A 27,719-nucleotide genomic window follows, 5' to 3' on the forward strand; every position below is an offset into this window, starting at 1 on the left:
CGCAGTATGGGAGATATTCAGATATTGAGCAACATTTTTTCGCAAATAGGAAAATACCTTTCTTTTACAAGATTAAAATTTTCCAGAGTACTTTCTTCCTTCACGAAATTCAGCAGAACTGTTCTAATTTTACGCAGAGGAATCCAGAACTACTGGATGTCTATTAAGAACTCCGAAAAAATGAACAGTTCTCTAAAGTCAGGTGCCAGCTTCACAAGACTGCGTCAAGCCAGTCTTCAGAATGAAGGCCATAGCACTGATAAAAACCAGAACTAAACGACTGTCTTCAACTGCTCTCACTCATTTACGTTCTTTTAGGGTTTTTATTCATACAGCTGGGCTGACAGGTTGCTTCTTCATCAGTTATTAACAGGTTGTTGTTAACATGCATCAAAGTTTCCTGTGGTTTCAACAGTTAAAATAACTCTCTAGTCGTAACACATTTGCTCTCATACAAGTTTTTCTAAATTTAATTCTGTCATTATGATTACAGTGTGTTCAGTAAATACCAGTGTTAGTTTACCAAGATATTCTGTGCCCCATTTTATATTGCTCTACAAAATTAAATATGATCTTGGGCATAGTGATACAGTAAGGAATTTCTTAACATTCTTGTCTTCTAAGAGATAACTGAGTTTTCATTTGGGATCTCTTCTCTTCGTTTAGTTTGAAATCATTTTAGTGACAGAACTGTTTCTCGTCTGTACATACCGTATGACATATAATTTCACTTTATAGCTGTTTCCTTGTCGAGGGAATATTCTACGTATCATATGCTTGAATGTTTCCAGTGAACAGTACTTCCTACTGGAGTTATGGCTCGGAACGTCTTCAATTTGTGGTTGACATTCAGCTAATGCTTGAATTACACTGCTATTACGCTTTTTATGTTGTTCAGATATGAGACATTTGTAAGGTAAGGAGTGTAAATGACCAATTTTTAATTTTGGATGTAACTTTACATTTACGGCACACACAAATCTGCGTAGCCTGTAGATACAAGTAACACGCAGTTTTCTACCGACGTCTAGTGGCTGAAGAGGAAACTGTTATGACAATCATATATTTTCTTTGTAAGTCAAAGGGTACAACTGCACTTCTACCTATTGGATGCAAAGTCATTGAAAGCTGCTTTTTGTTTTCCTGGCTGAGTCTTTAACAGAAGCTATTTCATTTAACATTATTAGCTTCTTTCCTTGTGATTTATTGTTATTGTTTTGTTTCCTACACAGTTTGTTAATGTTACAGATGTTTCTATTAAACTATAAAAGATTAAGACACGTATGTGGGAAATGTTGGAAACAGAATAAAGTGAACAGAACCTCAGTTTAAGTGGTGGTTAGTGTTTTAGCATGTGTTGACATATTTTATTATGAATAATTTTACAAGTAATTTACTATTGAATAAATAATGTTCATAAATAATATCCATTTTACAAGGTAGCGACTGCGTCTGGAAAGAATATAAACACAGTAAGTATTCATGGTATGAGGCCAGAAAATTTTTAAAACTAGACGATGCATAATACTGTTTCCTCCTTCTGCAGACAACGACGAAGATCAAATTTTTGAACCTGATGTAGATCTGATAAATCTACTGGAAATGACTAGCCACATCAAAAGGGAAGAAAGACATTAAGACGACCAGAAAATTGGAAAAGAAATAAAAATTCTAGACTTCGAAATGAAGGGAAACACTACACAGATTGGCAGGGGAAAGCTGATGAAAACAAGAGGATAAGCCTGCATGTTCAAAGCTGCAGATTTAGATTTAACTAAAATATTAATGAAGAGGATAGTTCACAAATATTTGATGAATACAGGAATCTATGACGCTCGAATCTCCGAACATCATTCATGAACTCTTTAATTTCAGTGTAACAGCCAGTGCGGCCAAAACATTTGCCATGCATGCAAGAAATAGTAAGCTGCACTTACAGTAGAGAATCTCAAACGATTCAGAGTATGTAAACAGTTTTCCTTGCTAACGTTGGATGTACGTAACAAACGTGTACCGTCGTCCGGCTTTCCTGAGAAATTGAGAAATCTCCCGCTGAAGTTCCTCCAAAAGACTGTAGAGGAAGTAAAAAAAAAAAAAAAAAGGAAATGAAACAAGATTCGTGATAAACAAGCTCTGATTGCTAAGGGCTACAATAATTCATTTCCAAAACATGGTAGTTATTATAGTAGAAAGAAACATCCTAACATTAAGTAAGCATTTAAGTATTTGGATCCTATGCCAAATATAACCGAAATGTATAAGCATACAAGGAGTTTTGTGAAGAAAACAATTTACCACCTGCTAAAAAGAGTTACTATAGAATTGGGTTCAATATGGCCTTCAATCTGGGTTTCGGTATAATTTGTGTGACGTATGACAAGTTGAAAATTTCATAGTTCATGGACCGCCAAAAAATGTTCCGGCACTGAATCTTGAGAATGAATTCGCTGATGACGTTGTCATCATAAGTGAAAGTGGAGAAGAATTACATGATCTGCTGAATGGAACTAAAAGTCTAATGAGTACAGAATACGGATTGAAAATAAAGAAGGAAGTAATGATAAGTTGCAGAAATGAGAAACGCGAGAAACTTAACATCAAGATTGATAGTCACGAAGTAGATGAAGTTAAAGAATTCTGTTACAGGCAGCAAAAGAAACAATGAGCGACGGAGCAAGGAGAACACAGAAAGCAGACTAGCACTGGGAAAACGGGCATTCCTGACCAAGAGAAGTCTACTAGTATCAAACATCACATTTGTGGAAGACATTTGTGTGAATGTACATTTGTATGGTAGTGAAACATGTACTGTGGAAAAACCGGAAAAGAAGAGAATCGAAGAATTTGAGATGTGATGCCACAGACGAGTGTTGAAAATTACTGGACTGTTAACGTAAGGAATAAGGTGGTTCTGCGTAGAATCGATGAGGAAAGGAATTTGTAGGAAACACGCTAAGGAAAAGGGATAGGATGATTCCACATCTGTTAAGACATCAGGGAATGACTTGCATGGTACTAGAGGGAGCTGTAGGGGGCAAAGACTATAGTGGAAGACAGAGACTGGATACATACAACAAATAATTGATTGAGGAAGTAGGTTGCAAGTGCTGCTCTGAGATAAGGAGGAATTCGTGGCAGGCCGTGTCAAGCCAGTTAAAAGAGTGATGACTCAAAAAATAAGAAATACTTGTTCAAGAAATTCAGCATTGATTATTCTGGATAAGACAGGCAATAAAGCTTCAAATGTTTGGAAATAAATATTTTTTCATTAATTTGTTAATGGTATTTTCTGAACATTTACTTAAAACTAACGTTTTGTTACTTACACCCCTGGATTTCTAGGGGACTATATGTAAATAACGTGGCATTACAGAAAATACATGTTAAATATTCAAGCAAACGTGCATAAACACGTTGACACGTCGATTGTTAGCTTAGATTGTGTTATATAGCCCACGGCCTGAAAGCAAAAGCCACGAAAAACAAAGAAATAGACAACGATGCCGCCAGCGTGCTAACATTGGTATTGTAGTAACAGAGTGCCACGGAAAACTGTTTACACTGCTGCAGTGCCACTGCTGTCAGAAGGCTCTCAAACTGTCAACTTGTTTACTGAACTTCAGTTAATGTTGTTCAATATGCGCGCAATATGCCTTCAATTTGCATTCGAATTCGATAACCGAGCTCTTAATTGGCTGTTACTCAACGCCATTAGTGGGACACGACCGAGCTTCTCTAGGTAACAACATTGCGTTTAATTTTGTTAGAAATGAAATTTTGTCGCTCCAGATCACGTGGCAAACATTTCCTTTCATAACAGTTCTAAAACTGTGAAAATGTAATTTCCCGGAAAGTGTAAAGACATTACGAAACATTAGCTTACGTAAATACAAAAGTTTGCTTTTCCTTGATTCTGTGATGTAAATATCGGATATTCAGCAATATAAAAGCGCAAATACACTCAATCACTGGCAACTGCGCTTGGATCGGCGCTGCCTGTATGGGGCTGACTGCCAAAATGTGTTTCAACAAGCAGTGAACGTTTACAATATGAAACAAGATATATACAATGAAGCGTGTAGAAAAATTATACAGAGGGATTCGTGTGAAGCAGTACAAGTGATGCTTACTGTTATTTTTGATAACATTATTGGAGAAATCAGCGATCACAATATAATAACTGAAATTACTTATAACAGTGTAGATCCCAAAGCATGTTTATTAAGGTGACCGGTTTCAATTATCACACGATTATCTTCAGAGCTACACCATTCAGATGAACAATGGCTGTGCGTGGAGCATGAACAGCCGAATCACGTGCCTTACGTTTTAGACTGTTCTAATTAATTTGAATAATGCCTACAGCCCACAGGACGACTGCTAGATGAAGCAGCAACACGTAATAACCGGGAACAGAGAATCATGCACTGCGACTAGGGAATCAACAAATTCGATTCTCTCAAAGAGTGATTTTGTGAAGGTCTATTCGTAACTACGGTTCGGTGCACACAGCAGACATAGATTTTTTTTTTTTTTTTTTTTAAAGAAAGCACGAAACTAACGTACGAGAAGAAGGATTGAAATCAGACAAGTTGTTGGGCTTAGTGCTAAATAAAGCAAAATCTTGAAATATTTTGCTTTACAATTTTTATGAAATGTGTCGCTGTTACTCTCTGATGTTTGTCAGAGGTTGGAAGACGTCAAGACCCAAGCGCTACACGCGTACGTATAAGTAATCAACTAACAAATTCTTTACAGCCTTTTAGGAAACCTCCGTAATTAGGGGGCGAAACATTACACACAGAAACATACCTTAAAACATGGCTTAAATCCAACGAAAGTACAAAGGACCAATATTTCATATCCGTGAAGCCAAGTTCAATGGACAGCACTTGGACCCAGTGAGTATTAAAAAAACCGAAGTTTAACTTCACGGAAAACCTGCTTAGCGAGTATGGGCACAAAGAAACAGATTAAACGGAAATATAAATGTGAATGTGTTAAGGCTGTACAAACTATGACTGTCTCAAAATTCATTAACCAGCATTGAAAAGCATTATTCTTATCACTGCCTTGGACTTGTAAATATAGCTATGATTCATTAGTATTGATAATCAAAGAAACTCAGAGGTATGAATTTAGAAAAATACGTCAAAAAGTGACGATTAAAGAGCTCAGAACAATGGGTTATGGAACAACATGGTGTTATTCGTGAAACGGGCACATTTGACAGGCTACATAAGATGAGCGTGGATTGGAGATGTTAAATATTAGCTCACCTGCTCAAGAACAAAGTGGAAAGTTAAACATGAGAAGAAGCAGTCATCAACATGTATCATATAGGATACCGTTTTCTTCGGTTTTATGGGACATTTACTAATCTGCCAGCAGTAAATCAGTAAACAGTTCTGTATTTGTTGGAGTTGTGGGTAGGAAAGAAGTGTAATTCTTGAGTGAAATGTAACTGTTACTAGAGTCGATGTATGTGGCACGTATGCAAAAATAGTAAGGATCCCACAGGGTAGAAAGAACTGGCTCACAACGTAACATTATTTGGTGCACTAGCAACAAAAATTTTGAAGATAATGGTGACGTCGGTAAAAATTAAAGCAAAAAAGGAGGTAATGATAGGCCACATGGAAAATATAGTATATGCATTGCTTGGTCCCTGCATATTCGGCTACCACGGTCGCGGATATGCTTCGAGAACCAGGCATCGCTCCTGCAAATAGTCCGTCAACAGAAGAATCACTGAGCTGTTTACCACCAAGCCTACTGCAGCCACCACACCGTCATAGGGCAAGAGCTCCGTCGGTAGGTGGCGTGCAGGCCGCTGTGAACAGTGCTGCAGTCACAGCAACCTATTCGCATGGGCGCGGTCATGTGTGTTCCACGGGACGTGCCATCTTCCGTGGGCGGGTACTTACGCCACCGGTGAGCCGTCCGACAGCCTTCACACGATCACCGATATCAGTACCTATGTAGCTGCGTTACCTATGGCCTGCTGCGTTGATCTTCCATCGTCGGAGGGTGGTATGGGACTTAGAGCCCCACCGACACACCTTAAAAGTGCACTCCAATGATGTCATTGCAATGACATCATTGTAGGATATACCGATTTTACCCTTACGCCAAGACAGTAAGACCGGGATCCACCTGTGACGCTGAATGTTTCGCGCGTGCTCGCACAGGGCGCGTTTTTGATCGGTTGGATTTAAGTAACCAATAAACGACTAAAAAGAAAAAAAATGTTTCACAGCCAATGACGCTCCGAGCTCCAGACTGACTGTCATCCGTCTCTGGTCTCCGTTACAACCCAGGACCAGTCTCAGATTCTGTAGTCAGGCAGTACCGTCTAGCCGACGCCGTGACCCGCCCCTGGGAATACTGCTTCACTGAAGTTGCGTCTGAATTGCCTGTGAGCCTCGGTCTCTGTGGGCCTTAACGCTACGGCACCAGGCAGCTCATCAGTGGACTATACACAAGTTCATAGCCTCGTGGGACTGTGTCGGTACTCTTCCACGGCACCTCTCTACTCCTTGCCGCTATGACGTTCATGGATTACGTCATAGTGAGCACCTTCCATGTATCATTAAGGATTGACATTTCAATGGTAATGAAGTTGTGTGACCATTAGTTCTGAGAAGCTGTACTGAGGTCATAATAAAGAAACAGTTGATATTCCAGTACGTGCACATAAGCTACTACCTTGTTACACCATTTGGTAAAGCCCAAAACAGCTGACAGGATGTAATATATGGCATAGCTGGAGGACATCGGTTTACGGGTAAGTCTTCGTAAAAAGTGACACACACTGACAAACAACCCCTCGAGCGCGAGGTCGCAAAAGACCACTGGCGTTTACGGCAGTCCACCCCCCCCCCCCCCCCCCCCCCCACATAGTGTCTACCATGTAACCACAATGGTAACATGTGTGAGACTGTAAGTATCCAATGGTGAGCACAGCATAAGTCTCTGGAGCGTACCTGAACTGCTTAGTCGACGAGTAAGTCATAACAGTGGAGCAGTGCTAGTGTCGTTCATACAGAGCAGAGAAATGACAAAGGTAAAGAAAACTAACACTGCATTACATCTACGACAACAGTTTCCGACTTTGACATTTCGTCAGGAACGAACCCAAGGAATTTCGCAAAGGGTGAAAAAAGTGTCAGCTGAGATATTACCGTTCTTACAAGATGAGTCAGTGGAATGTGTGATGCCGTATAAGCTCGACTCTGCGGAAAATGTGCATGAGGAGTACAGTGATAACGACACGTTCTTAACAAGTGAAGGTGATACTGAAACAAGTGACGAGCCATGTAGCTCATACTCCTTGCTCGACAGCGATCCGCATAATCCGTCTCCATTGAAACGAACTAAAGAATAAGAGTTAACCAAGGAGCATGTATTAGATATAATTTCGTACACGTAAGATCATCCGCAGCATCGTAGAAAACAATTATAGACGGATTTCGAATACGTTTGCAGCAATATGACCGCGTAGTGCATAAGAAAAACTACAGATGTTCAAGAGAGGACGAGGGTCACTTGTTACAAAAACTAGTGTTTGTGCATTTCGAGGACGCTAGATGCAGTTTACAGGATGAGACCTAATGCGTCTTGCACATCAAATTGCGCACAACGTAGATAACAGTATTTCATGGGGAAGCAGTGGATGATCGCATGACTTCAAACAGTGCTACAAAATTGGAAGACCTAAGATAAAGAAGTTTCAAACAAAGCGTCAACTTTACGATGCACAAAAGTCACCGGAATCGGTCCGAAAATTTGTAGATGACATAAAAAAAACTATCCCACCATTCAGTAAAGACTTCTTTTTCAACTCCGACCAGTCGGTATTTACAGAGGGACTGCATATGAAAGGAGCCCTGCAAATTAGGGGTACCGAGAGAGTTGTATGAAGACGAACCAAAATCAATGGCTTAACGCATTCGTATACAATTATGCCTACTGTTAACGTGGATGGTAAATCTAATTTAAAGTTATTTATTGTGATGCGAGGAGTAGGAGATGCTCTGCCTCCTATGGATCTTTCTCGTGTGCATGATCTTGAAAGTAGGCTAGGGAAGAAAGAGTGGGAAAATGGGCGAAAGAGAACTAAAAATCTTGTATGATCACTCAACCACTGGAGAAATTCAGCCTCTTGACGTTCGTTTTTTTCCGCGTCTCTAAAGCATATTACAGCAATAGTTTCAGCTACGCCTTAAAGGATAGCCAGTTTCACAATACGATCTTTGACTGTTTCGCATTATGTTGCACATCGTCACATCTCATAAATTCTCATAACCCTATTACACCAATACGATTCTAAATGCGTTCTTTAACAGTGCATATCTGGCTCAACGTTCTTCACGGTTTGCAGCTCCCAAGGTGTTCGCATTCGATATTGATACTGCGAAACTTTGCGATCAATGAGACGCGCCATTTTTCATTCGGTGTTCCTGCTGCAAGTTAACGGTTTGTTACGGACATTTCTTGAATGCTAACGATGGCCATTCTGTGAAGTGTAGTACCTACATGCCATAGAATATTGCCCTCAGCTCCTCCCGGACGCTCATTTTCAGGCACCCTCCTGATGCACATGGTGAGTCATAAACACTTAATATTTCTTCTGCCATAGCTGTTAACACAACTCTTTCAAGTGGCCCTTGCTAAAAACAGAACTCGCGACCTGCAACTCAAGGAGTTCCTTGTGAGATCTGTGATAGACGACGAAAATAGCCTCGACTTAAATGACTATGAACCTGCACTTCTTGAACATGGCATACATACTCCGACTCACCCCAACACCAATTCAACCGCATTGATTCACTAAAGTAACTGTCCACAGCATGCGTTCAAGTTGCTAGCACCCCTCCTTCCAGCTCGTGGGTTCATAGCTTCGATCCACGACCTTGTTTGACACATTCTTCTCTCAGGCGCAGGGTGTTTGAGTCGTCGTAATCAAATGGTTCAAATAGTTCTGAGCATTATGGGCCTTAACAGCTGAGGTCATCAGTCCCCTATAACTTAGAATACTTAAACCTAACTAACGTAATGACGTCACACACATGCAAGCCCGACGCAGGATGCGAACCTGCGACCGTAGCAGTCGCGCGGTTCCGGACTGAAGCGCCTAGAACCGCTCGGCCACTGGGGCCGGCCCGTCGTAATCATTTCATCTCATCTTCATGAAAAAGACGTGAAAGTTGTGGAAGTGGTCAAACAGAAACACTTGCACAAGGCAGCAGAACCTTCGCAGACGGTGTCTCATCGTACAATCATTTCATTTTTTCATGACAATAATGGTAGAAATATTACACTACGTTCAATTTAAGAATTGTTCAATGGCAATTCAAGCGAGTGTATTTGGAAATAGAATTATTACTATATCATCGTACAGTAGTCTATATTTACTTTCATTTGATAACTTCTAAGAGACGAAAATCTGCTGTTCGCTAAAACAATATCTATAAATGCAGCTTCAAAATACGGCATGGCGCGCATTAACACACGCCTGAAATATGAATACAACAGGACGTCATTTCTGCCCTGGCAATAACATCAGTGAAATAACTGGCACTTTTTCTGTAATTATCGTTCTTATCAATATACACTTGTAGTGTGGACCAAGAAATACATTTCCGCTTCTGAGGGCGGCGACGTTTAGCGAATTGGCGAGATTCATAAACAGTTCTGCGGCCCATGCGGTGCATCACTGTTAAACCGCTTCTCACACATAGCGGGAGCAGTTACTAGATCGGATGTTCGCACGTCTTGCTCGATGTTGTCCCTCTTCTGATCAACAAGAACTAAGGTTAGATGTACTGCAGCAAAGGTAACGTAAGTTGGTAGTGTATGTATTAGGTACACATAACTGCTATGTTGTGAGGATGACTGTGCTCGTCACTGAGCTTTTCCTGAGCAGAGTTTTCTCTCCTACATACCAATGGACAGTCACCATGGCTGTACTGGCCTTAATACTAAAACCTGAAATATAAGATTTGAAACCGTTGTCATATAAAAATAATTCCAAACTGAATTGCCATGCCACTGCTACGTGTAGGCCATTACAGGCAGGAAAGGAGGTTCTACGTCGCACTACCACTAGGCATAGCCCTGAGAAAACACGAATTTCATGCTGGAAACTAAACATAAGAATGAGATATGCGATCTGTACTCAGTACCACTAACGACCTGCTCCGCTGAGGCCATGAAATTGGAGGAATACGAAACCAGCCGGGTCAGCACGAATGTAAGGAGCGTAACATTTCCGTTACTCCAATCCGGGTGGAGGTAGCTCATTGGAGGTGTATGGAATCAACCGAGTCACCTCAAAGCGGGCACGAACAGAATATGGGGAAAGAACGTTATGGTTAAACAAACGTTTCATGATGCACGAAACTGTGCTTCGAGTTTCACGGAATATTCGTTAAGCAGTATCGAAAACGTACAGTATGCAACAGCCATAGCCCGCTGACCTGGGCAGTCGTGCAATTACTCTAATGTACGCAGAGCGTTCGTCAAGTTCTTCTGACACAGTTCGGAAGCAATGATGTGGTGGATTATCATACTCAAGGTACAGATCGCCTGTAGCGTGATGTAGGCAAACAAACTGCTGCGCATAATGGTGGAGCGGGTCATCAAATGTCAGAAGTCCCGTATAGTACCATGTAATTACACCTCACACAAGGAATCATACATATGATCATACATAATGATCTGTAACTCTGTTGACTGTACCGCCTCTTGCTAATTTCGACGTACTTCCATGCAGCGTACAAAATTATACTGCAGCTGCTCGAACGAAGCGACCTTTGTCGTTGGCTGGAACGTCAGACTTAGTCGTTCTAGAACTCGAAACAGTTTGATTTGGTCTGTAATCAGCCATGAGCAGAGATTAGTGAGTGGCGTGGTATCTTTCGAACTCACATCGACAAGGTATTTCAACCTGGTTAATGTTCCTTGTTATCTAACTTGGAATTGGCGAGTGATCTGGTGCACTGTGATCAATCAGGTAAATGTAGGCAAAATAAATGGCCGATATAATTGCAAACAACGCTACTGTGTACGGGATAATGGTTGTGGTCGAGGTTCTATTGTCAACCACCACCACGCGGTTGGGCAACTGGATTGAAAAGCTGAAGCCTCTGGACAAATGAAAACTTCACGTAAATTGTAAGCAGCAGCTACTTAGTTTGCAGAGACATTATTACGAAAAAAATGGCTCTGAGCACTATGGGACTTAACAGATGAGGTCATCAGTCCCCTAGAACTTAGAATTACTTAAACCTAACTAAGGACATCACACACATCCATGCCCGAGGCAGGATTCCAACGTGCGACCGTAACGGTCGCACCGTTCCAGACTAAAGCGCCTAGAACCGCTCGGTCACTCCGGCCGGCCATTATTAACAGATTGTGTCATTACGGCCAACAATTCGACAACTGTGGACCTTCAAACTCATCATATTTGCATAAAGAAAGGAAAAGCAATAAGTTCTTATCACCTACTGAAGGATAAAACAATAAAGGCTTTATAATACGACGCGGTAACCATCATCGCTTACTACAATATTGACACGGTAAATTAAAAAACATCGTTCCCTGGCAGATTGTTCGGTAACATCGAGTAAAATTGACATTTTGATCTCCTTTAGTATCGCTCTGAAGTAGTGAAACTACGGGAAATACTTCAAAAATGGTTCAAATGGCTCTGAGCACTATGTGACTTAACTTCTGAGGTCTTCAGTCCCCTAGAATTTAGAACTACGTACACCTAACTAACCTAAGGGCATCACACATATCCATTCCCGAGGCAAGATTTGAACCTGCGACCGTAGTGGTCACGCAGTTACAGACTGTAGCGCCTAGAATCGCACGGCCACACCGGCCGGCCCGGAAATACTTGCAGCTATGTTTTGCCCCTTCTTATTTGTTCTCTTTATTGTACTCATAGTGTAGCACATGTTTTCAAAATATTTTTGCCTGTTTGTTTGCCTCTTGTAGTATAACATATTACTTGGGGAAAAGATGTGTTGGACAACGGTTTTACAAAATGACGTATGATGACAAACACTACTTTCGTAATTAATTGGATAAAATGTTATTTGCAGGTATTTTTATTTATGCTCATGTGTCACAAAATGGATATACGCAGCGTATCTGAAAGCCAGGACGACGATAAACACCGTACCACTTTCGCGGCACCTGCAGGTCGGTCGGTTCATTCCGTGTCGTTCATTTCTGCCTTGGACATGTCGTGCAAGCCACACAGAAAGAGCAGCGGTGACAATGCGTATGGCGTCAACATAATTGTGTGGTCGAGAAAGATAAAGTGCTTTTGTATCGCATAATCAAAGCAGGCAATATACGATACATAACATAATTGTGTCGTCCAGAATGATAAAGCGCTTTTGTATCGCATAATCAAAGCAAGCAATATACGATACTGCGTTTATCAAAAGCATCGCATTTATTTCCAGAAATGGATATTGGATTTTGTACTTTAACTTCAAGCAATAGCTGCAGCAGTTCGAGAAACTAAGTTCAAACGGATGAGATTGCAGGGCGTGCTGGAATAATAAAGTGAGCAAGATTGGTAATAGGTAATCTTAGCTCCCAATCGGACTATACTTTGCTATCCAATATCATGATAAAGACCAAGAGGACTAAAGCAGTGTTCTGATAAAAAAAAATTAATGACGTGGTCACCTATGGAGCACAAGGACTGCACTAACATTCTCTGAAGCAACGAGATAGCAACAAGAACGGTCCTGCTGTTCGTCAGGAAATGGGACGCTGAAGCAGCCACCCCTATGGAACACCAGGGTGGACTCGTCAAACGCTCATAATGATAATGTGTTCTGTGCAGAGGCCCCCTTACATTGCATGCGCTGAAGTTCGCGATCGAAGAGTGAACTTTAGATCAACAAGTCGTGTCCCCGTTTCTCAACTCTGATAGACGCACATTTCGTAGAATGGAATGCACCCACTGTCCGGCAAAATGTATTCGGGGACTCATAAGCATTGGGGACTAGATGTCACAATAGGCATAGCCGGCAGTATGAAGTGAGACGAGAAGTACTGTGTTCTCAGTAGAGAAACGGTTACCGTAGGATTTGTCGGTCACGTGAGCTCAGTGACTTCGAACGTGGACCAGTCGCTGGATGTCACCCGCGTACGAGATTCATCAGGGAGATTTCAGCCCATCTACTGCTTCCCTAAGTCGACTGTTGGTGGTGTGGTTGTGATGTGGAACGACCACTGCTAAGTCAAGACCTGACAGACCTCATTTTCTGACAGGTGGCGACTGCAGAATGTAGTCGACTGCAGTTTCAAAAAAGAAAAACAAATCTCTTGAAATCGGCAGAAGGAGTCATTAGTGCGTCCCAAATAGCCGCCAGCACCTCCACCAGCATACGAACTGTGTGAAGGGGGTTAAAGAGAATTGTGTAACGTGGTCGAGCAACTTCTCACCAGCCAACAAATTTATACTGTTAACGCTAAGAGACCTTCAGGTGATGTAGAGGGTGACGTCACTGGACAGTGGGTGACTCTAAATGTATAATTTAGTACCTCTCTACACTCCATGGCAATGCGGTAGACGTGTTTGTGTTTGGAAACCATTACCTCGCACCATGTATAGTGCCAACGATGAAATGAGGAGGAGGTGGTTTTACATTACAGGGGTAGTTTTCATGTTTAGAATATGATCCTCTTACTGACCTTAAGAAAACACTAAATTCAGAAGAAAACCAACACGTTTTATAGCACTGTGTACCACGTGGAGTCGAGGAATTGTTCAAAGACGAAGACTGTATAATTCGATGTACACCTTGTTATAACGCATCATCTGTGAGGCTGTGGCTTCTGGCCAGTAAAATTCCTGAAATGATTTCGGCTGCTCATAGACTAGACTTGAACCCAATGAAACGCCTTTGTGATGAATCAAAGAGTCTACTTCGCTACAAGCCCCAGCTTCACATGTCACTAACTTCTTTGTTTTCGGCTCTGGCGTAGAATGGATGGCATTTCTTGACCGATTCATTCTGCTGTTATCACTTCCCTACTAAGAAAACAATACTCCCCCCCTTCTTCTGCACTGGCGAATCTGCTTCTCGTGCCATCAAGCGCTTAGTTCCACATTAAATAGGGGTGTCCGGGTACTTTTGATAAAGCAGTCTACTACGTCGAATCCATAACAATGTACTTAGGTTCTGAAAACACGAAGGTGAAATGAAATAAATAAATACGCATGTATATTAAATATTAAAACGAGCAATATTACTGTTATCGTTTCTAAGGCATAATTAAGCGTTTTTTACTTCAAGTAAGTTCTAAATTTGCAGTGTTTGTAAATATTGATGTGCAATTAAGGTGCACATGCACTAACACCACAGCGTTTAAGTTTCGTTCTGTTTGATTTATAAGAAAAAACCTTCATTGTCGTACACGCTGTAAGGAATATTGGCGTTTGAAATTGCACAGTACAGTATGAAAACAGCGGTAAAATATCTGTAATCGATTCTTTGTTACAAAAAAACTTTGCTTGTCTGGTTTTCTTACCATCTTCTCTGTATTAACTGTAACGACACATTAAAAACAAATGACCGAATGAGAAATAATGCGCCTCTCTTTCACATCAACTATGAAACAAAAGGATTACTAGGTCTGCTGGCTCTTTCACACGTCATGATGTTTTGAGTGAAAACAAATGAAAAGTATATACGCCTCAAGAATGTACGATACTTTTGCCAGATGATGAAACTTAAGATGATTAAAGATCACACAGAAGAAATCATATTGCTATTTCTCTCTCTCTCCTTCTCCTTCCAGCAAGAACACGATGAAGTTGTCCTCCATCCTGGCCTCTAAAACTGCAGTTCACAGCATATCACTGTGGCATTGTTTCACTCACACCTCATCCCTCAACGTACCAGCAGTATACCATACCGTCTAAAACTTCAATACGGTAAAAGCAGGAGCAATGAATGTCCATATGTTCCTTATATGGAGCTTTACCGTCCCTTCGTAACTGACAGATGTGGTGAGAGAAAACCATAAAGCCATAAAGTAAAAATGAAAATAAAATTGTCAAATCATGGAAAACAGAGGACCTCGAAAGACGGGATAAGTGATAGGGTAGGGAAAGAAATTGGGTTGAATCAATATGCGTCTGCAATTTTTATTGTTTTTTATCTGTATCGTATGCAGTGTGTCCCAGGAGGAATGGTCAATATACATGCATATGGCAGGAACGATCATTCGATACAAAATGTTTAGTAAACATGGGCTGTAAACTGCGTACCTCAAGAGTTATTGAGGACTGCTTAATCCTCGATTTTGTGAGCTCAGAACTCTTAAGTTTTGCACTTTAGAATACTTGTTTGTTAGTCTTTTGCTGCAAGCACTTTGGTTTCCAAATTTTGAGAAGTGGTAGAATGGATCAAAAGTAGAAAAAAATGTCCAGTAAACATGCTCTCTGAGGTACTATGAGGACTAATATGAAACACACCTATTCTACAAAACAAGAGATAACAGCTCTTAAGGTGTACATATTAAAGCCCATGTTTACTTGACAAGTTTCTCTTGTTTTGATCCACAGTACCTCCTACAAAAGTATAGAAAGCAAAGAGCTTGCAGACAAACGGATTTCTTACACAGTATCGAAGGCGACGAAGTGCTCAGAACTCGTAATGTGTCCGTTTTAGAATCCATGTTTGGTATACATTTTTGCTTCAGATGATGGTTCGTGCCACAGCGATTAATACCGAACATCTGGGAGACCCTGTATAGAATTGTAGTTCTGTCTCTCGACACGTGACGTGGGTCATCAGCTTCAGTTGAAATATACACTTTAGAACACTGATTCAACCATGACACTGCATCAGTTAGAAATCGTCCACTCTTCCTCGTTACAGGTGGTGGTGGTGGTTAGTGTTTAACGTCCCATCGAGAGGTCATTAGAGACGGAGCGCAAGCTCGGGTTAGGGAAGGATCGGGAAGGAAATCGGCCGTGCCCTTTGAAAGGAACCTGAAACGATTTAGGGAAATCACGGAATACCTAAATCAGGATGGCCGGAGACGGGACTGAACCGTCGTCCTCCCGAATGCGAGTCCAGTGTGCTAACCACTGCGCCACCTCGCTCGGTTCCTAGTTACAACTACGACAACATGATTGATGAGTTAGAAGTTAATTGAATGTAGGAAAATCTCAAACTTTTTTTTTCAGTCATGGTCATTCATTCTGCGGCAAAATGTGCGCTGTTTTTAATCTTTGTGACTAACTAAAACTGTGAGCAGTGTCAGAGTTTAAAGCCGGAACAGAATGAAGTATGCAGTAATGATTCATAACCCACCCTAACAATGTCACTTCCACAGTAACTTTCTCCTAGTTCCTGAATATTTTGCTGGACTAGCATCCGTGGCAGAAAGAGTACTGTTGAAAAGTGTCTGACGTGAGCCACAGCTTACGATATTATTTCAAGCATGAATCATTCCATTCGTAATAACATCTCTTCCAGATGTGAATCAGTCAACTGAATTACAACAATGTGCAGTCTAGGCACTTAAGCAGAAGCGCGTATCCCTACAGCGCGTTCCGCTCGCTCCAAATGAGCTGCTTTATGTTTGGGTCCTCCCTCTTAAGTGTCAGTTAACCCTACTCGTGACGCTGTTTGGTGTTTAGCGTGAGCAGCCAGCAGCATCTGACGCCAGCGCCTGCTACTGGAGACGTCTCGCCCGCTTACCGGATGCTCTCTGTCCGCGAGCGCGGCGACCAGTCGCGGCTGTAGTTGCGCGTGTAGCGCCTGGAGCCGCCCACCGTGCGCGCCGTCTTCCAGCGCTCCAGGTGATGCCGCACAGTGTTCTGCACCTCCGAGTTCAGGAAGCAGTAGAATAGCGCCACCGTGAAGCCCTGCACACAAATACAAAATTCAGTCGTAACAAAATACTGACACAAATTCCTTACAGAAGATCGGAAAATCTGACAGAAGCCAACCTCGGGGAAGATCAGTTTAGATTGCAGAGAAACGTAGGAACACGCGAGGCAATGCTGTCTCCACGACTTCTCATGGAAGACTGGTTAAGGAAAGGCAAACCTACGTTTATACCATTTGTAGACATAGAGAAAGCTTTTGACAAAGTTGACTAGAGTACTCTGTTTCAAATTCTGAAGGTCGTAGGGGTAAAATACATGGAGCGAAATTTGCACAGAAACCAGATGGCAGTTATACGAATCGAGGGGCGCGAAAGGGATGCAGTGGTTAAGAAGGAAGTGAGACAGAGTTGTAGCCTACCCCGGATGCAAGCAGTAAAGAAAACAAAAGATAGATCGGGAGTATTAATTATAGTCAAAGGAGAAGAAATAAAAACTTCTAGGTTTGCCAACGACACCGTAATCCTGTCAGATATAGGAAAGGACTTCGAAAAGCAGTTGAACGGAGTGGATGGTGACTTGAAAGGAGGATACAAAACTAATGTGAACAAGTGCAAAATGTGGAAATAGAATGTAGTCGAATTAAATCAGGTAAGGCTGGGTGAATTAGATTAGAAAATGAAACACTTAAAGTAGCAGTTGTGGCAAGAAAGGTGTTGCTGAAGAAGAGAAATTTTCTAACACTGAATGCAGTTCGAAGTGTGGCGAAGTCTTTTCTGAAAGAATTTATATCGATTGTAGCCATGTATGGAGGTGAAACGTGGACGAGAAACTGTTTAGATAAGAACAGACAGAAGATTTTGAAATGTGATGCTACAGAAGAATGAGGAGGCACTGTATAGCATTGGGGAGAAGAGAAATTTGTGGCACAACCTGACTGGAAGAAGGGATCGGTTGGTAGGACACAGTCTGAGCCATCAAGGAAACACAAGTTTAGTACTGGGCGGAAGCATGGTGTATTAAAATTGTAGAGAGAGACCATGATATGGAACAGTAGGCAGTTTAGAAGGATGTAGGCAGCACTAGTTACTTGAAGATGAAGAGGCTTGCACGGAATAGAGTATTATGAACAGCTGCATCAAACCACTCTTCGGACTGGAGAGCACAATAATACTAATAATAAGCAATTTAGTATGATACAGATTAACCTTGGCCAGAACGATCATCGGATCCTCCAACTGAAATACTACTAAGGGCAGGGTCCTCCAACCAGTTCAGTATTTTGACGATCTGAGGCGCCAGTTGAAAATAACTTGGCAATATATCCCCCAGAATGAGATCCAAAAACTCTGTCAATCAATGCCCAGCCAAATAGCTCCTTGCATAAAGGCCAGAAGTGGACGAATGAGTTACATGAGTTACTGACTTGCCCAATGTGCGAAGCTAATTCTCATGAAAAAATCATCAATTTTTTTTGAAATTGTAATCATTTGTTTGTCTGCACATGTAAATTAAATGTACCAGTTTCAGTACCATTCTGGTAATTCCTTCGTGGCATGTCCTTTTTTCTCAGAGCGTGCTAGGTTCGTAAAAGCAATTCTTTATTGATATTCGTACAGAGAATTACCAGAAGTTGTTTTCTCTGTGCATCACTCGTAACTGGTGCAGATGAAGAGATATATGAAAGTGGTACATAAAGTACCTTCCACCACAAATTTTGAAGCGGCTTGCGGAGTACATCTGTAGATGTAGAAGGAGCATCTGGCGGGAAAATTTGGGTCGACAGACTATGACAAGAGTAGTATCTAAAACATGGAGCAGCACATAAAACATACGTCTCGTGAAATTATTTGTAGTAACTACCTACAGATACAGAAGATCAGCACATACCAGACGAGGATGGAAGAAAGTGACAAACTACTTGATCAATCGAGGTTTTAGATTTTGGTACCCGTTTGACGAGACAGACAGTGAATAAGAGGAGCACACATGGTGAGCTGTGGGCGTACCTGTGTGGAGAGCAGCACGGCCCTGAGGTAGAGGTATATTTCGGCTGAGAAGCCCTCTGTGGGCCCGGCGATCATGAGGATGTAGGTGATGCCCAACAGCGGGATCAGCACCAGCAAAGCTTTGGTCGCCTTGCGGTACTGCTGAGTCTCCACCGTGTTGGCCGAGCGCAGCTTCGTGATCAGCACCTGTCGACAGACCGTGTTTGAAAGTGTTTTTGTGAACAGTTTTTACTTTTCCCTTTACTTTCTCACTGAAATTTATATTTAACCATTTCTTTAGTATGATTCATGACAGTGTGAGTTCGTTGTTATTGCGTGTGCTGGTAGATATACAATAAATGTCTTGACAAAAAGTGTAAACTAGCACAAGGAGGGAACATCAACATCACGCAGAGAGTTCAGGTGGCGCATGTGGACAGGCATTATTCTGTTTAAAAATGGCACCACTGTAATTTTTACATGTGGGGAAAGAGGTACGTGACGTACCATGACATGAAGTCATAGCTGACGGTCCCCACACAGTTATGCCACGGGTAATACCACTGTGCCTCACCAAACGGTTGGAAGCGTGAGGCCTCCCTCCAGACACTGCCATACTTGTCGCCGATGGCCATCCAGGATAGTACAGGACTGTGATTCATTGCAGAACAGAATGCGACATCATTTTATTGCCCATGATCCTGGATCACGGAACCAATCTAAACGCAGCCGTTTTTGTTTTGGTGTAAACGGAAGCCTACGAATGAGGTGGTAATTCCACAGACCGGCTGCAGTTAGCCTCGGACGAATGGTGCAGAACGATACGGAATGCTGAGAGGAGTTCATTTTGGGTTCTGGGTTGGCAGTCGAAGACCTAGTCAACAGTTGACGACGAGTAAGGCTGTGCCCCTCAAGTTCTGATGCAGTAAAACAAAGGATCACTGTCACATTCCAATGCCCAACGAATCTGAAAATTGCACGATTTTGCGAACTCTCAATGAAGCTCCTTTGAAACTCTGTTAGGTGACGATAACGATGGAAGGGTGGGAATTCTCCCAAGGCGCTGCCGATGGTAAGAGGGATCTCCGTTTCCTTCACACTCAGCATCTGACGATCTTCATGCCCATCGTACACCCTACCGGGCCTGGGAACAACACACTAACGCACTCTGGTGGCCGTCTTACTGCCTCAGACAATTGCAAATCCAACCATTTACATCCTGACGACGGTGTGCTCGTGTACGACATTTGGCCATATTGTCTGGGTGCTTAACATTTTTTGCCTGGCAGTTGACTGCAACGGAAATATTACAGTTTGTACCTTAACCCATAACAAAAACCAACTGTCGCTTTGTTTTCTCGCTGTTTTGGTTATTTCGCGACTTTATCAGCACGTGGAGAAACGCCTTTCTGAGATGTCAGCTTCGTGCTCAACTCAGGAGACACCTAACAGCCAATATTTCTTTGAAGGAAATAGCCTCCATTTTACTGTTAACTGTTTATTTGTTTTACACAGTCATGGCTTCTGCTTTATAGCCATTCCCAAGTGCAGTTTGGAATGCTGAATATGTTTGACCTATCTATGACGTGACTACAGACTGGTCAGTCATACAAGGCATGTCCACAAAGTAAGATCCGTTTGGTTACATAAAACAAACGTGTACAGATAGAGAAAAAATATTTATTGTACATAAATCTACACCCACTAAACTACTTTTCTACATGCTTCCGAAATTTTGTAGGCACTTGTCATAGCGTGGCACAAGTTTCTGCATTCCTTCTTCATAGATGGTTGCCGCCTGTGTATTCAACCATGTAGTAACATGTTCTTTCAGCTCGTCATCATCGTTGAAGTGTTGACCACCAAAGACAGATTTTAGGTGTAAGAAGAGATGAAAAGTCGCTAGGAGCGGGGTCCGGGCTATACGGACGATATCAAACGCGTCCGAATGAAATTCCCGTGAGAGTTGTTTGGTCACATTCGCCGTGTGAAGTCGGGCATTAGCGTAGGAGAAGAAAAAAACTTTTGGCAGTAATCCTCGCCGCTTGTTCTGTATTGCGTGGCGCAATTTCTTAATAGTCTCGCAGCAACCTCGTGCATTGATTACTTGGCCTCGTGATGAGAAAGCAATCAGAAAAATGTCTTTTCTGTCCCAAAAAACGGTGGACATGGCTTTTCGAGGTGTCAAGATTTGCTTAGGGTTAATCTCCGGAGGAGATAAAGTGTGTCTCAATTCCATTGATTGCCGTTTTGTTTCAGGGATGTCCTACGATACCACAGTTTCATCCCCCGTGATTATCCGAGAGAGAAAACCGTCGACTTCGTCATTGTAGCGTGTCAAAAACTGGAGTGCACTGCCCATCAGTTGTTTTGTGTGTTGTTCAGTAAGAATTTTGGGTACCCATCATGAACAAAGTTTTCGAAATTTCAGTTTTTCGGTAACAGTTTCATGGCTTAGTTATCCTGAGATTTGCGGAACTTCCATGGCAAGGGCACTAAGTGTAAATTTACGGTTGTGCTTAATCTTCTCTTCAATTGTGTGAACCAGTTCATCAGTAACCATAAACGGGCGTCCACTTCGTCCTTCGTCGTGCAGTTGATCACGTCCTTTATTGAACAGTCTGACCGATCTTCTAACCATTGAATCACTCAAAGCATTTTGTCCGTAAACCTCACAGAATTTCCGATGAATTTCCTTTGGTTTAACTTTCTTTGCATTTACAAAGCGAAGCACAGATTTGATTTCACACACGGTGGGATTTTCAATTACGGCTGACATTATAAAGCACACGTCGGTAGCAACGATCTGAAAATGGCGTACATGTCTTCTCTTTGTATCAGAGTAACTGCAGCGCATGCTAGGAACTGCGATCGCAGCGCTGCCGTGGATAGAAATACAAAAGTAATTTACTTTGTGGACGGCCCTCGTATTTCGACATTTCATTGCAATCTTGAAAGTGGCGATAAGCCCTAAATCATTACTGTATAAAATAAGGAAACAGTTAACAGTCAAATGGCGAAATTTCTTCCAAAACCTGTATGACTGAGGTTCCCCACTACGGGAAGATCATTTACAGCCAATAGGTTCTCAATCATCTTTCGAAGAGTTGTCACGAGAGGGACTCCATGCCTATTATAAGAACGTATGTCTGTGTATATGTTCCACATCTCCCCCTAAACCAAACCGCGTGTCGTGGCGCAATGGTTAGCACCCTGGACTCGCATTGAAGAGGACGACGCTTCAATCTCGCGTCCGGCCATCCGGATTTAGGTTTTTCCCTAAATCGCTCCAGGCAAATGCCGGGATGGTTCCTCTGAAAGGGCACGGCCGACTTCCTTCCCCGTCCTTCTTAATCCGATGAGACCGATGACCTTGATGTTTTGTCTCTTCCTCCAAACAACCAAACATCAATCCTAAACTAACGGATCGGTCTGAATCAACGCTGTTACGGTAGTCCATGACGTAGAGATACTCTGGTTTTATTCATCCAGTGTTTGAGAATGAGAGCGCTTAGTCACTTGCAACTGACTTTAGCCGTAATTTCTGATCTCTACGAAACTTTTTCCCTCAGATATTTTGCTGGAACCCTCCACAAAATGATAAGAGGAAGAGAGTTTATCTCTTACTTCGTTATCTCTGTTCTAGCAGTAAAACTGCCGCATTAGGCATGACATAATAATTTATTATTTCTTTACTAGTTACTTTATTAGTAACTCATTTTGTGGAGTGTATCCACATGTACCACTGAATTTACCTGCAAAATTGTCAATGTACGACACATAGTTAGCGACAGAACATTACGGAAATAGATGCAGTTAACTTTTGGAGTCGGTCACCTCTAAGATAGCATTGCTAGCACAGGCACATACAGAAGACAACAGCAAAGTTCATCTGGCTGGAAGAATATATGACTGGTTTTCTAAACACTTCCCCCCCCCACCCCCCACCCCCCGACCCCCTATTACGTCTCGACTAGCTTAAAAAATTACATCCCTTAAACCCCATAAAAAATCTGTGGGACGTTTTGGAACGGCGGGTAAAGCGGCGACATCAGTATACCTAAATTTGGTGGACTGCGCTCTCAAATCCTCCTCGAGTGGCTTATCCTGGATATGACGTACCTGCACAATCTTGTTGACTCACTGCCTAGCCAAATCCAGGCGTTTACGTCCATTGCTGGAATGAAACGGTAGTAAATGATGGTTGTAATGGCTTGTCTGGAGGTGAGCAGTTTTTGTTCGATCAGTTTACATATATATAAGTAACGTCCCTTTGCTTGCTCCAATCGATTGTTCGAGGGCCGTAACGTACTGACCCTACGCCCCTGAGAGAAATGCCAGTGCTTCGCCTCCCCAAAACTTTCTAAAAGAATTGGAAGTGAAATAACATTTTGATTTATGGCTAGTATTGTATACAAACTTTACTGTGATGTTTAGTGAAGAACGGATTTTATGAGCTTTTCGTCAATTACTAACAGTACATAAACAATTAATTGGAAAAATCAGAAAGAGCTGTGAGCAACAGTTGTGAAAATATGTTCTACTCTGTACATTTCCTTTGCTTCCAGTGAAGCAAACTCATTCATTATAAAACAGAACTCAGTTTCACATCTGTGGCGTCTTCTATAGATGAGATAGTTAAAAACCTCTGTTTTCATCCATATTTGACCTGAAAAAGCTTTTTATCATCTCTGATCTGTTAACTTCACAAGATGCTGGAGTCACTGGATTATCGTAAATACATTACTGGCCATTAAAATTGCTACACCGAGAAGAAATGCAGATGATAAACGGGTATTCATTGGACAAATATATTGTACTAGAACTGAGATGTGATTACATTTTCACGCAGTTTGGGTGCATAGATTCTGAGAAATCAGTACCCAGAACAACCACCTCTGGGCGTAATAACGGTCTTGATACGCCTGGGCATTGAGCCAAACAGAGCGTGGATGGCGTGTACAGGTACAGCTCCCCAGGCAGCTTCAACACGATACCACAGTTCATCAAGAGTAGTGACTGGCGTATTGTGACGAGCCAGTTGCTTGGCCACCATTGACCAGACGTTTTCAGTTGGTGAGGGATCAGGGGAATGTGCTGGCCAGGGCAGCAGTCGAACATGTTCTGTGTCCATGAAGGCCCGTACAGGACCTGCAACATGCGCTCGTGCATTATCCCGCTGAAATGTGGGGTTTTGTAGGGATCGAATGAAGGGTAGAGCCACGGGTCGTAACACACCTGAAATGTAACGTCGACTGTTCAAAGTGACGTCAATGCGAACAAGAGGTAACCGAAACTGTAACCAATGTCACCTCATACCATCACGCCGGGTGACACGCCAGTATGGCGATGACGAAAACGTGCTTACAATGTTGCGTTCACCACGATGTCGCCAAACACGGATGCGACCATCATGATGCTGTAAACAGAACCTGGATTCATCCGAAAAATTACGTTTTGCCATTCATGCACCCAGGTTGGTTGTTGAGTACACCATCGCAGGCGCTCCTGTCTGTGATTTGTCTTGCAAACGTCGCCATCTGTTGACTCAGGGATCGAGACGTGGCTGCACGATCCATTACAGCCATGCGGATAAGATGCCAGTCATCTCGACTGCTAGTGATACGAGGCCGTTGGGATCGGGCAAGGCGTTCCGTATTACCCTCCTGAAACCACCGATTCAATATTCTGCTAACAGTCATTGGATCTCGGCCAACGTGAGCAACAATGTCGCGATACGATAAACCGCAATCGCGATAAGCCACAATCCGACCTTTACCAAAGTCGGAAACGTGATGGTACACATTTCTGCTACTTAAACGAGGCATCACAACAACGTTTCACCAGGCTACGCCGGTCAACTGCTGTTTGCGTATGAGAAATCGGTTGGAAACTTTCCTCATGTCAGCACGTTTTAGGTGTCGCCACCGGGGCGAGCCTTGTGTGAATGCTCTGAAAAGGTAATCATTTGCATATCAGAGCATCTTCTTCCTGTCGGTTAAATTTCGTGGTTGTAGCACGTCATCTTCGTGGTGTAACAATTTCAATGGCCAGTTGCGTATATCCGAAGCACTTTCGAAGTTTTATAAATATGTCTTAACCATATTTTGAGAAAGCCTATAAAGACTATCCAGATTCGAAGCCGCGTCAATACCTCTCGCACGTGGAAACTGAAAGCAGCTATTTCGTTAATGACCTCCGCTGCCTCAATACCTCTACTATATTTGGCGCGAAAATGAGCTGCATATTTTTTCAAGACGAGAGGCACAGCTTTTCTTTTAGATGTTTCCTGCCAGGAAATTTAAGTTAGGTGAAACGAATATAAATATCTTCTAATTTCCTTTTCGTTTATTACTCTGTCAAATACAGCAGAACCCTCTATCACAGTCTCGCTTCCGTCCTCAGTCGTCAGAGAGCGTCAGAAGCCGGTAACTTTCGGACGAACGGCAGATTTACTTCAACATCTATTCCCCAAATTTGTGACATCCTACAATCCAGTACTGAGTTAGCAGCAACAACTAAATACAAGAAAGCTGTGTAAGTGGCAGCTATGTGCAACATAATCCACATTATAAATAGACGATAGCTTGTAAGGAATCGTTGGATTGTACATTTTGGATGACATGGAGCTGTAACAAAAGCGTGCGCTAAAGGTCACGGGCCTGTGAAAAATTTCGCTCTCCTAGGTAGAAGAAAGGAAGAAGTACTCATGTACTTCCTCCGGTTAATTATTTACCTTTCGTTTTTGCTTTTTTCGATCAGTTTCTGCACCGCCTCTTTGTCTGTGTCCTAGGCAGGGCCCTATCTCGTCATCCCCTGTATCTATGCCATACATTTACTTCTCATCACTGCATTCCCAATCCACAGTTTACCGCCGCCTGTTATGTCCTCCACCCATTTATTGTACAAGTAATAAACAACTAGGGTGCACACTAAATATGCTGTCTGTAGCCAGAATTAATACGATAGCTACTGTCGTAAGCAGCGTTATTCACAAGTACTTGGTAAAATTATTATTAATTATGGCTCAAAATTGTTTTACCGCAAATGTGAAAGTGTAAACGTAATTCATTGTCCTGAATTTATGAAGTACTCGGCTTCCTGCAACTAGCATTAACAAAAATAATCCTATGGCTTGGGCACTTTACACAGCCGACGATGATAGGTGGATTAAATCACGCAAATCAGTCGCGAGCGTCGTATCGAGAGCAGAAAAAATGAATCTTTCTTAAAAGACTTCATAGTCGCCGTCGACTGTATAAAATGTTTATTGTTACTATTGCAATTTCGGCCTTATGGCCAGTTTCAAGTAACACTGCAAAGTTACATTCTGTCAGAATATAAAGCTATCTGACATGAGTACACGTTATAGTTGTTGTTGTGGTCTTCAGTCCTGAGACTGGTTTGATGCAGCTCTCCATGCTACTCTATCCTGTGCAAGCTTCTTCATCTCCCAGTACCTACTGCAACCTACATCCTTCTGAATCTGCTTGATGTATTCATCTCTTGGTCTCCCTCTACGATTTTTACCCTCCACGCTGCCCTCCAATACTAAATTGGTGATCCCTTGATGCCTCAGAACATGTCCTACCAACCGATCCCTTCTTCTGGTCAAGTTGTGCCACAAACTTCTCTCCTCCTCAATTCTGTTCAATACCTCCTCATTAGTTATGCGATCTACCCATCCAATCTTCAGCATTCTTCTGTAGCACCACATTTCGAAAGCTTCTATTCTCTTCTTGTCCAAACTATTTATTGTCCGTGATTCACTTCCATACAAGGCTACACTCCATACAAATACTTTCAGAAATGACTTTCTGACACTTAAATCTATACTCGATGTTAACAAATTTCTCTTCTTCAGAAACGCTTTCCTTGCCATTGCCAGTCTACATTATATATCCTCTCTACTTCGACCATCATCAGTTAATTTGCTCCCCAAATAGCAAAACTCCTTTACTACTTCAAGTGTCTCATTTCCTAATCTAATTCCCTCAGCATCACCAGACTTAATTCGACTACATTCCATTATCCTTGTTTTGCTTTTGTTGATGTTCATCTTATATACTCCTCTCAAGACACTGACCATTCCATTCAACTGCTCTTCCAAGTCCTTTGCTGTGTCTGACAGAATGACAATGTCATCGGCGAACCTCAAAGTTTTTATTTCTTCTCCATGGATTTTAATACCTACTCCGAATTTTTCTTTTGTTTCCTTTACTGCTTGCTCAATATACAGATTGAATAACATCGGTGAGAGGCTACAACCCTGTCTCACTCCCTTCCAAACCACTGCTTCCCTTTCATGTCCCTCGACTCTTATAACTGCCATCTGGTTTCTGTACAAATTGTAAATAGCCTTCCGCTCCCTGTATTTTACCTCTGCCACCTTAGAATTTGAAAGAGAGTATTCCAGTCAACATTGTCAAAAGCTTTCTCTAAGTCTACAAATGCTAGAAACGTAGGTTTGCCTTTCCTTAATATTTCTTCTGAGATAAGTTGTAAGGTCAGTATTGCCTCACGTGTTCCAGTATTTCTACGGAATCCAAATTGATCATCCCCGAGGTCGGCTTCTACTAGTTTATCCATTCGTCTGTAAAGAATTCGTGTTAGTATCTTGCAACTGTGGCTTATTAAACTGATAGTTCGGTAATTATCACATCTGTCAACACCTGCTTTCTTTGGGATTGGAATTATTATATTCTTCTTGAAGTCTGAGGGTATTTCGCCTGTCTCATACATCTTGCTCACCAGATGGTAGAGTTTTGTCAGGACTAGCTCTCCCAAGGCCGGCAGTAGTTCCAATGGAATGTTGTCTACTCCGGGGGCCTTGTTTCGACTCAGGTCTTTCA

At 42.1% G+C, this 27,719-nt stretch overlaps 1 protein-coding gene across 2 annotated transcripts in view; it reads right to left on the reverse strand.

The window, feature by feature from the left end:
• LOC126354714 (diuretic hormone receptor-like) overlaps nt 1–27,719 on the reverse strand; it is a 1,166,839-nt gene that overhangs the window by 12,880 nt on the left and 1,126,240 nt on the right. For both annotated transcript variants that reach the window (XM_050004564.1, XM_050004563.1), the window contains exons 12-13: nt 18,889–19,074; nt 16,752–16,918 (exon numbers count right to left, since the gene is read on the reverse strand). In XM_050004564.1, coding sequence (XP_049860521.1) covers nt 16,752–16,918; nt 18,889–19,074 — 353 coding nt within the window. The remainder of the gene's footprint in view (nt 1–16,751; nt 16,919–18,888; nt 19,075–27,719) is intronic.

This window comes from Schistocerca gregaria, chromosome 3 (genome assembly GCF_023897955.1).
Source record: "Schistocerca gregaria isolate iqSchGreg1 chromosome 3, iqSchGreg1.2, whole genome shotgun sequence".
In the NCBI taxonomy this organism is placed as follows: domain Eukaryota; kingdom Metazoa; phylum Arthropoda; class Insecta; order Orthoptera; family Acrididae; genus Schistocerca; species Schistocerca gregaria.